General features: G+C 39.0%; 1 protein-coding gene across 1 annotated transcript in view; it reads right to left on the bottom strand.

The window, feature by feature from the left end:
- The window catches only part of LOC149080833 (short-chain dehydrogenase/reductase family 16C member 6-like), a 29,845-nt gene extending 20,916 nt beyond the window's left edge, over nucleotides 1-8,929 (bottom strand). Inside the window, exon 1 of the mRNA XM_089237502.1 lies at nucleotides 7,926-8,929. Coding sequence (XP_089093628.1) covers nucleotides 7,926-8,144 — 219 coding nt within the window. The 5' untranslated portion in view covers nucleotides 8,145-8,929. The remainder of the gene's footprint in view (nucleotides 1-7,925) is intronic.
- Between the last annotated feature and the right edge of the window lie 4,704 nt (nucleotides 8,930-13,633).

The raw sequence follows: 13,633 nt of genomic DNA on the forward strand, positions 1-13,633 counted from the left end.
GAACAGCAAAGCCTTGGAAGCGTTCTACCTGCGTTCTACCTAGGGTGACCATATGTCCCGTATTTCCCGGGACATTCCCGGTTTTTTCTGTTTTCATGGCCGTCCCGACTTTTTTTGCAAAAATGTCCCGGTTTTTCCCGTTTTTTAAACAAATCCTACTTGAATTTTTATTCTTTATTAAAGTCAGAGGTTGAAATCATTTTTTTTAACTCATAAGTTATATTTTATCATTACAAATATAAATAAGGATATTGATCTCACATATTAAACATGGTGAACGTTTTATTTCGTAGAATTTATTTTAATCCACTGCAATTTGCAGTTGTGCTTCATTTCCCACCATTGGCGACCTTCCGTTATTTTAGAAGTATTTGACAACTTTGCTTGCTTTTGGCATCATTTTCGGCGATAATTGGCGATGGCCCGTATTTTCCCGTATTCGACATCCCAACTTCCCGTATTTCTTTCAAAAGAATATGGTCAGCCTAGTCTTACCTTTCAAGTTTGAGCATAGTCAAAACAGGTAAAACTCATGCAATCGGTGGAAATGTACTTCTTCCGGCTGTAAAAGATGTCGTGAAAACAATCTTTGGGCAACAAATATATGAAAGATATTGACTTGATTCCTCTTTCTTATGACACTGTCAGTCGCAGAATCAATGATATGGCAGATAATGTAGACTCTCAATTGATCGGAAGAGTTAAGTAAAAGCCCATACTATACGTTACGAATCGACGAGACAACTGATGTGACAAATGAAGCGCAGCTGATGTGCAGATGATAATAACATTCACGTATTTTATTCTGTAGGATGAAGAAGCGGTCATATGAGCCGCCCACGTCTTAGACACCCGAAATTTCATTGATGGCTATTGAAAAACACTGCAAATTTGAGGATATTACTTCCAACTGATCATGCAAAAATTATCTTATATTACTGTTATTTTTCCCGACCACAATTACTCTTGGTACGGAATATATGATGATATGCTTGCACACATTTAAGACACACATTTGCTGCAACATTTATCATCCATTTCTTAACCCTTACAGTGGCAATACCGAGATAACTCGTCAAACTTGATCTGCTTTGTTTCGGTCATTCCCCCGAAATGTCTTAACTTTCACTTTTAATGTAAAAAAACAAGCAATATTTTTGGATCTTGTTACGCTTCATGCGACCCACGAGTTGATACCCGAGGTTTCAGTCATCTGGGCTGACGCAGAGTCCAGACGAGATAATTTCTTAACCGGCAAGACGTACAAAAAACAGCAATAATTAATTTCTGAGCGCATTTGTGATTTTTTACTTTTTTTTGCAACGTGAATTGATAACATCAATTTTTTTATACATACAATTAAAAAAAAAAATTAAAATAAACCGAGTTTGTGCATTGATAAGTATAAAAAATGAATGAATATGTTTCTATGTATGTGTGAGCTGTTGTGAAAAGTTGAAGCACAAATTGTAACTAGTAGATGACGGCACAAATCAAATCTTGTGAAATGAATTTGGCATTGCAGTGTTTGCGTAATTTGATATTTACCTAACTTTCGAACACCTGTTATACAGAAAATGGCGTGTATGTAAGGTAACTAGATTTTCGAAAATTTGAAATTGGATGATAATGACGTGGGAAGCACACAGTTCCTTTCCGTATATTGCAGCCATCTTCAACCTGTTGCTCGCGAGCACCAAGAGTGCTCAACGCTCATGTTAGATTTCGTGATCAACGCTTAGCACTTGATCAACGCTTTAATTAAACACCCTGTAAAAATGGCATTCAGGGATTACAATAATTCAGATTTTTCAGGCATAAGTCTGTCAAAGTTGCCGTAACTGGTGCTCTTCGTTTGATGATAGGTATAGGCAGTGCTCGCGACTTGAGAAAAGTTGAAGACCCCTGCCGTAGTGGAACACAACTACCAACTTTTAAAAATTGCAGTATCTTAATAAATTTTAACTTCTTACTTTTCTTCACACCGAGTACAACCCTGGTCTACCGCCATGAGCAATTTTCTACCGATTGAGTTGTGCCGGAAGTGTGAGTGTATGTATAGTCAACTGATCACGAGAAGAACACTGGCTACGTCACGTTACGTCACGTCGGACGATTCTATTATTTACTTTTAGGCAAAGCTGCATTAACTTTCAAGCGGCTTTGACTTTTAGGTAAAGCAACTGCCCATCGAGAATAGCGCAATAGCTACGGCGCTTTCTCGTTTGGCGTCTTTAGCGCTATTTTGGCCGCCTAGAGATTTCGCTAAAAGCGCCACGGCAGTGCTCTCGATAACGCAGTCATCGCAGTGTTTTTGTTGCGTAAACACCGGCTGTTCGACAGTGCCGTCTTAAGGCATTGTCGCATTAGATTCACAAAAATAAGATCTGGTTGAAATTTTCCAGAATTTACGTGGTAGGGGCCTCAGAAAAATCACTTAGTCCGGTAAAGCCCGTGATTCTCTTAAGACGGCCCTGCTGCTCGAGCACTTACGGCACATTATTTTAATACAAAAAATATATTTTTTATTCCGCAGAAGGGATCGAAAACTCCAGCCTTTTTTAAATAGTCAGTTCCACGCATCAAGCTGAAGCCGAACACTGCTCGTACAAAACATTTTCGACCATGGGCCCCCCAGAAGGATGGGCTACTACACCGCACACCAACTCCGGTCATATATCGCCATACGGTAATTTCCAACCAGTGGAGTTGGGTGGGAAATGAAGGCTCCATCCATCGGTGGCCACCCTAGGCTCGGTAGGTAAAGAGGGCTTCGAATGTTCTATGCCCGGATTCGAACCAATGGACCTTGATGGTAACCTTCGTAGTGGCAGACGAGCTGAAGACGAAGGATGGGCTGACAAAATCCAGCCTATAGGAGAATTCTTATAATTTTCTTTTTTTTTTCCACACTGTAAATTCAGAATGGACGGCCGGTGAGAGATACCTGCTGCAGCATGAGAGGACCATTCTTCCGATGCCTTTAAGCATGGCCATCACATCTTGCAGCCGGGCTCTCAGATTGGAATCTTCGACGGGTCACTCTAAAATGAATTTATAGTTGTAAAGAATGATTAGAATCATCCAGGGCTCCATGGCTGGATCTCTGTCAGCCCTGCCCTTGTGGGGACATGCCCTTAAGGTGGCTATAGACGTAACTGCAAACTTGACAAGCAGGCATGCTCAATCTTTTTATTTGTCACTACTGCATTTGTCACCTATTTAAAAAGCCCATATGAGCAGCTTCTGTGGAGAAAGTAAAAAAGGAAAGAAGACGATGATATAGCTACAAGAGAAGGTAAACAAAAGAAGAATGGCTAATTGCTAGCAAGTGGCATTCTCTTGCTGCGGTATAGAAATTAAACTGGAGAAAATGCCATATAATTTACAGTACAAATACAAATACAAATACAAATACAACGCCACAACAGGCAAAATGCCCAGCGAGGTGGCTGATAAAAAGATGCCCATAAAAATATGGTTGTCCTATGTTTCAAAAATACAGCAACCCAATTAAAAATGCAATTAACACAAATTACAAACAATATATACACATGATAAAATATTATACAATGCCCATAAAGAATACTTATGGTTGTCTTATTCTAAGAATGGATAGCTTCTCGACTTACCCCAACATGTTTATCGTATTTCTTTTTAAACGTGTCAATTGTGTTACAATTTACTACCTCCGGGGGTAAGCTATTCCATTTATTAACAACCCTATTGGAGAAAAATTCCCTGCGACACCATAACCTTGCATTGTCCCTCACCAATCGATACTGGTGTCCCCTTGTAAAAGCAGTCGATTGGCGGTGTACTAAAAGTTCATGGTCCATCCTATCCATCCCATTGAAAATTTTGAACACTTCGATCATATCTCCTCGACACCTGCGTTCATCCAATGTAAACATATTCAAAAAATGAAGTCTTTCTTCATAACTCAAGCCCTGTGTGCCAATAAGGACACGCGTAGCTCTTCTCTGCACCCCTTCAACCAAGTCTATGTCCCTCTGTAGGTATGGTCTCCAAAACCTTACAGCATACTCCAGTCCAGGACGAACTAAGCCTCGAAAAAGCGGAAGAATGACTTTAGGAGAACGCGAAGAGACCTTTTTGAAAATGAGACCAAGCATTCTATTCGATTTTTTGACAACCGCTGAACAATGTTCAGAAAACTTAAGTCGCTCGTCAATGAGAATTCCCAAATCGGTGACTCTAGTTGCATCCGGGATAGTGACACCATTCAACTCGTAAGAGAACCGTGGGTTGTTCGAACCAAAATGAGCGACCATGCACTTATCTACGCTAAACGTCATGCTCCATTCATTTGCCCATGCTGCAATCTTGTTTAAGTTGGTCTGGAGCAACTCCCTATCGCTTTCATTCCCGATTACCCCCATTAGCTTCACATCATCTGCGAATTTGCTAGTAATTCCATCGATACCCTGATCGAGTTTATCGATAAAAAGTGAAAAAAGTATGGGGCCAAGGACACTTCCCTGAGGAACTCCACTTGTGACGTCTGTCCAACCAGAGAATTCCCCGTTCACCATAACTCGTTGCGACCTATCTCTTAACCACGATTCTATCCAATTCAGCAAGTTGCCCCCTATTCCAATCTCGTGTAAACGCTTCAAGAGTTTGCCATGTTGGACCCGATCGAATGCCTTCTGGAAATCAAGGTGAACAACGTCGACATTTTTGCTCTTACCGAAAGCCTTAGCCACGTGATCATAGAAGCAAAGGAGGTTAGTTACACATGACTTCCCCTTCCTGAACCCATGCTGATTATCCGACAATACATTATTCTCGTCTATCCACTTCACAAACTGCCTTTTGATGATAATTTCCAAAATTTTCGAGAGGGAGCTCGTCAAACTCACTGGACGATAATTAGACACCACTTCTCTACTACCCTTCTTAAATATCGGAACAACGTTAGCCAGTTTCCAATCTCTCGGGACGATACCCTCAGCAACACTACTCCTGTATATCTGTGCGACTGGCCCCAACAATTCATTAGCACCTTCCCTGAGAACCCTGGGATAGATATCATCTGGTCCTGGTGCTTTGCTTGCACATACATTTCAAAAAGTGTAATTATTTGGAGGTGGGTGGACTTGAACCCGTGTACCCTGAACTCTTCCCATCTCTAACTCTGTATCTTACCAACCCACCACTACAGCACTAAAGTAGTAATAAATTATTATTATTAGATTAATAATACTCTTCTTTTGTATTAAATTATTAATTTAAAGTAATCTTATACTCCCTTCATTACTAAATGATCGAATTTTTTTCGGTATCAAACATTTTAGTTCAAAATATTAAATTTGATAAAAATTCAAATTTGTTAAATTAAAAAAATTAATTTACTTCCAAAATTTATGCCAACAATTTTCCGAGTACATCTTTTAACAAACGCCAACTCAAAAAGCGCAGCTCACTCAAGCGTGAAGACTGACGCTGAGTTCACTGAAGCGTGAAGAATACCCTCATAACAGAGATTTGCGCCGAGACAGCTTTTACTGTGTGGCAACCCGGGATAATTTTTATCCTTTCCCCGCGCCGAAATGAATCCTCACCAGAGAGGGGCGTTCGCGTAACTCTTCTCGTGATCTGTGGACTACACCTAACAGTCTGAGTGTGTATATGATGAATACTTCGAATTGTGAGTGAAGTGAAATGATTGAACATCTGCAGCGTTGTAGGGCTGCTTCTCTCTGTGGCGAGGCATTTTAACGGGGAGATCTGATCGGGGACATTTGCACCTTGAAGCTTGAAACCCCAGAAAACCAACTTCAGCCGACCATGTCTGTAGCGACGGTGGGGTTCGCACCCGGGATGCGAGTCCGTCATTATGACCATTCGGCCACCACAGCGGCAATAAGTTTTCACTGGAAAATGCAATGTGAAATAGTTCAGTGGTTTCCACCCTGGCAAATATGACCCCCTTTCCTCGTGGTTCTGGGATTTCCTGGAGGGGGGGGGGGGGTCGCTACAGGCAATTTTTCTGGGGCGAAGTGGTTTTTCTGAGGCACTTTACTGCCTGGACATGCCTGACTACAGATGTAGGTGCTTGATCTGGAATATTTTAACCACATCTCATCATCACGAAGCCCTTCCGCACTCGAAGCCCCCGGGCCGTGCGGTAAAAGATGTCACGGCCTCATGCCCATACATCTACGTGATGAAATCTGGTGCTATGATCTTAGCGAGTACGTGGTTAAATATGTAAAATGTTACTTTTCCAGCTAAGTGCACTTTGCACAGGGATCCACGATGTTGAGACGGGCCTGCATAGATAGAGTCGCCCCCCCCCCCAGAAGAAGAAAGCTCACCCTGTGAATTCTAGCTCAGGGAAGGTGCGGATCCAGGGTGATGTGTCGAAAGGAGTAATTGATCGTGTAGGTTCGCGTTGCATCATACTACAGTTTACAGTAAAGACAGATTTTTTCTATATTCCCCCTAGTAGTAGACCAGCGTCTGACCCAGGGATCTAAAGATCAATCTTATTCATAAAAAGAAATTTTCATTGTAAATTAAGTTTCACTGAATTCAATTCAATAAGCAGAAAACGTCTGACACCGGGATGAGGGGGGGGGGATTTATAATACCACCACGAGAAGAAAATATGGGCATCAGCAGAGAAATTTAAGAAATACTGTAATACTATTGATACACTGTACGTAATTCATAAGTAGAATGGCTCCATAAATTCAGAAGTACAGTGGAACTTCGGTTAACGAGCTTAATTCGTTCCACGATTATTCATTCACATAACAGTGACTAATAAAAATGGCTTCATTCAATAATACAGTACAACACAATAATAATATAATAAATAATACAATGAAATATATATATGATATAATAACGCCATAAATAAACATGCAATACGGTAATGTCTACAAATTAACTTACTTTAAACGACGAGAGGGAGGATGACAATGTGTTTTGGACGACTTAGGGACCCACTTGTTTTTTGCAAACGTATTCTCTTTGTCCGACTTTGAAAAAGAACGTATCAAATGACATTTGCTTTTGCCTCATTTTTAGGATTTCTCAAAAATGGGGACTTTGCATTTTTTTGGACAGATTCATTTCCCGCACACTGCTATTATTTGACTGGTTCTGTTCTACAGTATTCCCGCATTTTACACATATCTCCCATCTTATTTGAAGTGAGGCATTTTTCTCTTCCTCAGAAAAGGTACCCCTTTCTCATAATATTTTGCTGTGCAGGTAATGCAGGTCCATCAGTTTGTCTAGTCACTTCCTGGCCAATCAGAATTTATAAAAAGAAAACAAAAAACTCCAAGCGCTCACATACGCGTGGTTACAATGCGACATCTAGTTTCGTATCGTAACCAGTCAATCCCGTACACGGATGTTTTCTTTTTCCAGTGAGGCACGCTGACTGAAGACTGTAGGGGAAGAATATTACCCACGATTCCGCAGTACGAGTGTGGACGAAAGTCGGAAAACATCGGCTCAGTTGTGATAACGTGGCAATCAGTAAACAGAGCGCAAAATTTTTGCTCGTAATGCGAATCATCGCTTGTTATATAACCAAATAAAAATTCTTTCAAAATTTTTGCTCGTTATGTAAGTTGTTCGTTAACCGAAGTTCCACTGTTGTTTAAAAATTCATAAAAATTGACGGAATTACTTTATCTTAATGCGGTAGGTGGGAAGTTATTCTCAAAAAAGGGGATTTTATCTGGTACTGAAAAAAAAATTAGTTCAAATTTTTATCGATAGACACGAGAGACCAACCAAAAAGGAAATAGATGAGAAAGGGTCCCGCGTGCGCCCCAGGGCTGGAGCCCTGTCAGCCCCTCACTTGTGGGAGCCATGGATTGGCCTTCATATAAATAACCACAAACAACAGCCAGAGGAAAAACACTTATTACACTCACCTCATTAATGTCCCACAGAACCATGACAGCACCGAGCTCAGCCATCTGCAGGGCAAGTTCCCGTCCCAGGCCGTGCCCGGAACCTGTAATCAAAACTATTTCACCCTTGATGCTCTTCTTCAGCTTCGGGACGCATAATCGCGTGATTCTCTTGACGGGATCGAAACACACGGCGAAGAAGACTTTGCAAGTGTCACCAAGTGTGTCGGTGAAACTCATCTTCGTTCAAACGGTTATTATCTCAAAAATTCGGCTTCACGAGAGCTAATATCCAACAGTCCATCCAATTCGAACACACTTATTCGTCTTTACAAAAGTCCGGAATCATCCACTTTGAACATACAATAATTCTCACAGGTTTTAGAGGTTCCACTTCGAACGTTGGGCGATATCATCCATCAAATACGAACCTCGTTTCACTGGTGTTTTTCAATAACTCCGTCCATTCATATTCCCTACGTCACAGTCGAACATTTGTTTCAGTAACAGCCAAAAAACCACAAAATATTGAGAAAAACAGACCTTCGGAATAATTCCAGCGAAGAAACTCTTTCTTTCCGAGAAAAATGGACTCGAAAGAGATTGAGGCGTTGCAGCCACATCTCGGCCGTAATTCATCTGCTTGCGTGTCAATGTGCGCAACTTGCAGTCCCTTTCAAGATTGAAAACAACCAGGCTCTTGGGAAAGCTCTGGTTTTTCCCCAAATTGCATCATCGCCAACAGGCTTGAATGAAAAAAAAATCATATTTACAGCCTAAAGTACAAGAGATTAACTAAAGAAGCTCTCATCATGGTTCGATGTCTCTCGATGATATTATAAGAGAAGTTCGTGACACTGTTAATGACCTTCTTAGACCGGTTTTACATGGTATCGATCCTACAGATGCATTATGAAGATTTACCAGTGGTCATTCCGCTTTCTTCTGGTCATCGGCGGTGGAATTTCCCCCCCTCTTTCACCTTCCACAGACATTTCATCTTGATGGTAATCGTTTTTAAAGGGAAAGAAACTTTCTAGATGGGAAGTTATTTCCGCCTACCATGGACCAAAACTTGTCCATCTACTGACGTCATTTATGTGGATCTTCTTCCTTCAAGATCGTGGTTTCGTAATGATAGTGATTGATCTCTACGTGACTTTCTCTTCAGAAGAAAAATAAAATTATATTATATATATATATATATATATACATTTATTTGTGGAAAAAAGATTACTTTTTCCCCAATGCTCGTCGCCATTGAATTCTTACGCCTTTCTTAGAAGTCATAAGGAAAATAATTGAGTTTCTAAGCACATTGTTGACCTATAATTACGCAAGGACTTGTTTCGGGATGAATATAACTGAGCTGCCCGTACATCACGTGGATGTATTTATAGAAGGGGTTCTTAACCTTTTCCACGTCCCGAACCCCTTAGTGCAATGAGATTCGATTTCTTTTATTATACGTTTTCCATTCGTTAGTTTTCTTTTTACAGAACTATTTGGATGTTTAAAATACTTCCATTCGAATACTGTGCAATGATACCTACGTCAGTTACTTAGAAAAAAAAAAGGTTCGCCTCGTTAATGTGCTGCTAATATGGTAAAGAGTGAATTGCTATTCGCTTAAAGTACAATGCACCAATCTCTCGAAATAGCGTTGGAAAAAATCGTATCTAAACAAGATTCGCTTCCACACGATCCTGACCAATGTCTTAATAAATAAATAAGTAAATACATATATATATATATATTACAGTCGAATCCCGTTTTAACGAATACCGTTACAGCGAAAATCTCGTTTTAACGAACACTTTTCTAATCCCTCAGATAATCGTACATAGAAACAACGCAGAAACATGGAATCCCTTTATAACGAAATTTCGTTATAACGAAGTGATTTCTCCGGTCTCTTGGAGTTCGTTATAACGGGATTCGACTGTATATAAATAAATAAATAAATATACATATATTTCTTCAGTTTTTCACGTTTGAAATTGGTTTTTCTGGAACGTTGGTATTTGCATATGCATACCTCCCATCAGCTAGACACAGTCACGAGTTTCGAAAATGTCGGTCCTTATTTGTATTACCAAAGAAAGCTGTTAGGCAGCTGGTTGATCTGGATTCATTGAAACGAGATTTTCATGTTCATCCTCGATAACGTCCTTATGTTCTGAATGAGCTTCTTTCTTCCCATTTAATAGATGGTAGACATTCAATTCTCTGTTGGCATTCTCGCCGAGGTCAAGTACATTCTGGAGTGCAATGGAGATGTATGATTGTGTTGTGCCGGTATTGATGTTTCTCTCTGTTTGATGAGGGGAAGTGAAAAGTCCATAATGTCAACAACTCCTTAGTTCGTGGTTGGTGATAAAATAATTCCCATTGTTACTTCATGGAGGGTATCCACTAACAGATAAGTCCTCTCGACGAATGAATAAGTTGCTTAAAAAATGACATTGAAAATAAGCTTTGATAATAAATAATTGATAATTCCTATCAATAAATAAATAATTGATAATTCCCATCACTGATTTTTATTGGCAACTAGCTGATACCCGGCGACGTTGCCCGCCCTGTAAAAAATTTACATATATATATAAGTAGCTTATTAATTATTTCTTAATTAAAATATTTCTGCATTAAGTAAAAGAAAATTACTTTCATTTTTAAATATTTTAATTAAAAACTTTAGGCAATCGCTTGTGGATACACAATATTTTTGTTTGTCCATCTGGTGTGTAGATGTACAAATTTTCAGGATTACCAACACGCGAACAGGCGACGTAAAGCTGTCCGTGTGAAAAACAGGGCTCAAGTAGGTTGATACCTGCCACTACTAACAACTGGCCTTGCGCTTTGTTTATCGTCACGGCAAAAGCTAAAGGAATCGGGAACTGTAATTGCTTGAAAGTGAATGGCATTTCTTCAGTGATAATTGGGGTACGTGGAATGAAGACGTCTTCTCCTCCAGTACATCCATTAGAATCGTTGCTTCTATGATGTAAGTGTGCAATTTCTTCACGCAGAGTCTGTTGCCATTGTATCGGTATCTCCAAATTCATTATAGGTGCTCCGGCTTTGAGGGTCAAGTTGTGTGGTGGCACACCTGGAATATCCAAAGGAGTTCAGAAATTCTGCAGGATATAGAACTAAATGTCTGTGATCTTGTTCACACTGTCATTTTTCGGTGCCAGAATCGCTGTCAGAAAGCCACTCATGGTTTTGGTCATTTTGTTGAATGTTTGGGAAGACTTTGTCTGCAAGTTCTTGAACTGAGTTTATATATATAATAACTGGCAAAATCCATTTGGGAACGTTATCAGTCCAGTGCTTGGGTCTACGGGAATTCTTCCATTGCCAAGTTTGATCAACTGAAGTGAAAATGATAGCAGTGCTGAGTGATTTTTCAGTTGAACTCACATGTTGGTGGATAATGATAATTTTTTAGCTTCGTGCCAGAGTGTTGATGTCCTAACAAACTCGAGGCGACCACCGATAGACAGCACCTTCACTTCCAACCCATCTCACTAATGGCAGTAAATTGCAATGTAGCGATTTGGCCAGAGTTGGTGTTTGGTGAAGTAGAGTGCTGATGATTTGAGGCAAGCATTGAGTTCATCAGCTGGCGTTGAACATTTTTATTCCCTGTTTTATCGTCGTAGTTGTTGTTCTCTGTTGTTAGTGACGTCATATGTCCAGCTTCTGCAACGAATATTATTCAAACTCTTTTTAAGCACTTTTTAAATTGAAACTATACCTCAACGATGGGTGGTTGATGAGATAAAGGCCACATTAGCACTTACAGGACACCCTGTATACATGCAAGCAAAAATATCTGGCGCTTCCCGGGTTTTTTTTAATTATTGGGAGGATTGGAAAAGTGACAAACCATTATAAAGGAATAAACTGTTATGATGGCAGCGTTAAAGATGTGACAAACCATTGTAAAGGCATATATTCACGTCTGAAATGCATTGTTGGGAACCATGGTAACCAAAGCAAACGTTCCGAAAGTGATTGTTGAGGCCCCAAAACCATTGTTGCCACACAGTTTTTCGCCCATTTCGGGCATTTGCCCATCTCTGACGAACTTTTAAAGTAGCCTACGGTTCAATCCCGGACCTGTTTGGTATATATGCAAAATCTGGCGACGATCGGTCTAAAACTGTAGATTTGTATAAAGAGCATACATACATACATACATACTTTCACATTTATATATAAGATATCCGAAGAAAGAGGAAACTGCTAATTTGTTGACGATTGAGTCATCAATACATCCCTAATCGTCATCTCTTAGAAACCCGCAATTCCAAACATACAAGAATACTGATTTTGAGCCTATTTGTTCCCATTATGACAAATTATTTTTATGTGTGACCTTATCATATTTATTACAAACATAATTATATCTATTATTCTGATTATAGTATGCAAATTTAGATCATTATAGACACTTCCGGAGTTGTATTAATGCATAGAGCTTGCTTCTACAAGGTTCTCCAGGTTTAGAAATCTATCATTCAATTGATTAGAAGTTTCTAACAGTGCCGTAAATATTATTATAAAACAACAGATAGCAGTTGAAAAAACAATTATTAAAATTATTAATTATTTATCAAAAATGAAGAAGAAGCCCATATACTCTTCTCTAACTTTGTTTTGGTCCACGTAGTAATTCTTGTATCATTATTCATAGTAATACAGTCGAATCCCGTTTTAACGAATACCATTAGAGCGAAAATCTCGTTTTAACGAACACTTTGCTAATCCCTCAAATAAGTATGCTTAGGAACAATGCAAACAACCTGAAATTCCTTTATAACGAAATTTCGTTATAACGGAGTGATTTCTCCGGTTTCTTGGAGTTCGTTATAACGGGATTCGACTGCATCAAAAATGCAGTAAAAAGAAAATGTAGAAACGTGAACAAATGTAAAAAAAAAATGGCAGCATTTTATATTTGCCTATATAAGATATTTGTATTTGAATTGAAGGTGCTCGGAGATTTTTCAGGTTTTTTTTTCTCCTTTATATATACTGGTTTTTCCTACCCTTTTTCTATTTTATATAAATGGCGTCTTCTAATTCAGTTAACCGTCTCTCCACGTTACACGGTTTCGTCGTCATTAGCGTCATCTATTATTCGTACGTGACACTAATCATTTAGCAAACTTAATCAATCCACGCACTGTGACTTAATTTTAGAAAAGAAGTAACAACAAAGTGATGAAAAAAATGCCAAGAAACTTAATATAGTATTAAAATAAAGAAAATTATCAGAAACAGAGGGAAAAAAATTCCGTTAATTTATGGTTAAAGATATATATTTTGTATTTCTAAAAAAAAAACCAATAAATTTTCTTACTTGGCGCTAATTGTTTATTCATGAAATTGAACTCTTAGCACTTTCGGATGTAGAGAGAAACACCTAATAAGAGACGTGTATCTCACTGATTATCTTCTTATTAGATCGTACATAGCAAATCTCTTGAATTTTGTTATTATGAGCTTTGATGGTATTCGTGAAGAATCTAAATTGCTTCCATGCACAAATTTCAGTTGTTTTTTTTTAATGTTACTATATTTTCCATAGATATGTATACACCCAACCGCATCTGAATCCGTTAATTTTGTTGATTTTTTTCGTCAATTTTTAAATGTTATGTGGACTTTTTGGTTCGGGTTCCTCCAATTAGGAATTCAAAGAAGTTTTGAGC

This window comes from Pholcus phalangioides, unplaced genomic scaffold (genome assembly GCF_987345545.1).
Source record: "Pholcus phalangioides strain wild (caught in Gottingen) unplaced genomic scaffold, Ppha-v1.0 ptg000010l_1, whole genome shotgun sequence".
In the NCBI taxonomy this organism is placed as follows: Eukaryota; Metazoa; Arthropoda; class Arachnida; order Araneae; family Pholcidae; genus Pholcus; species Pholcus phalangioides.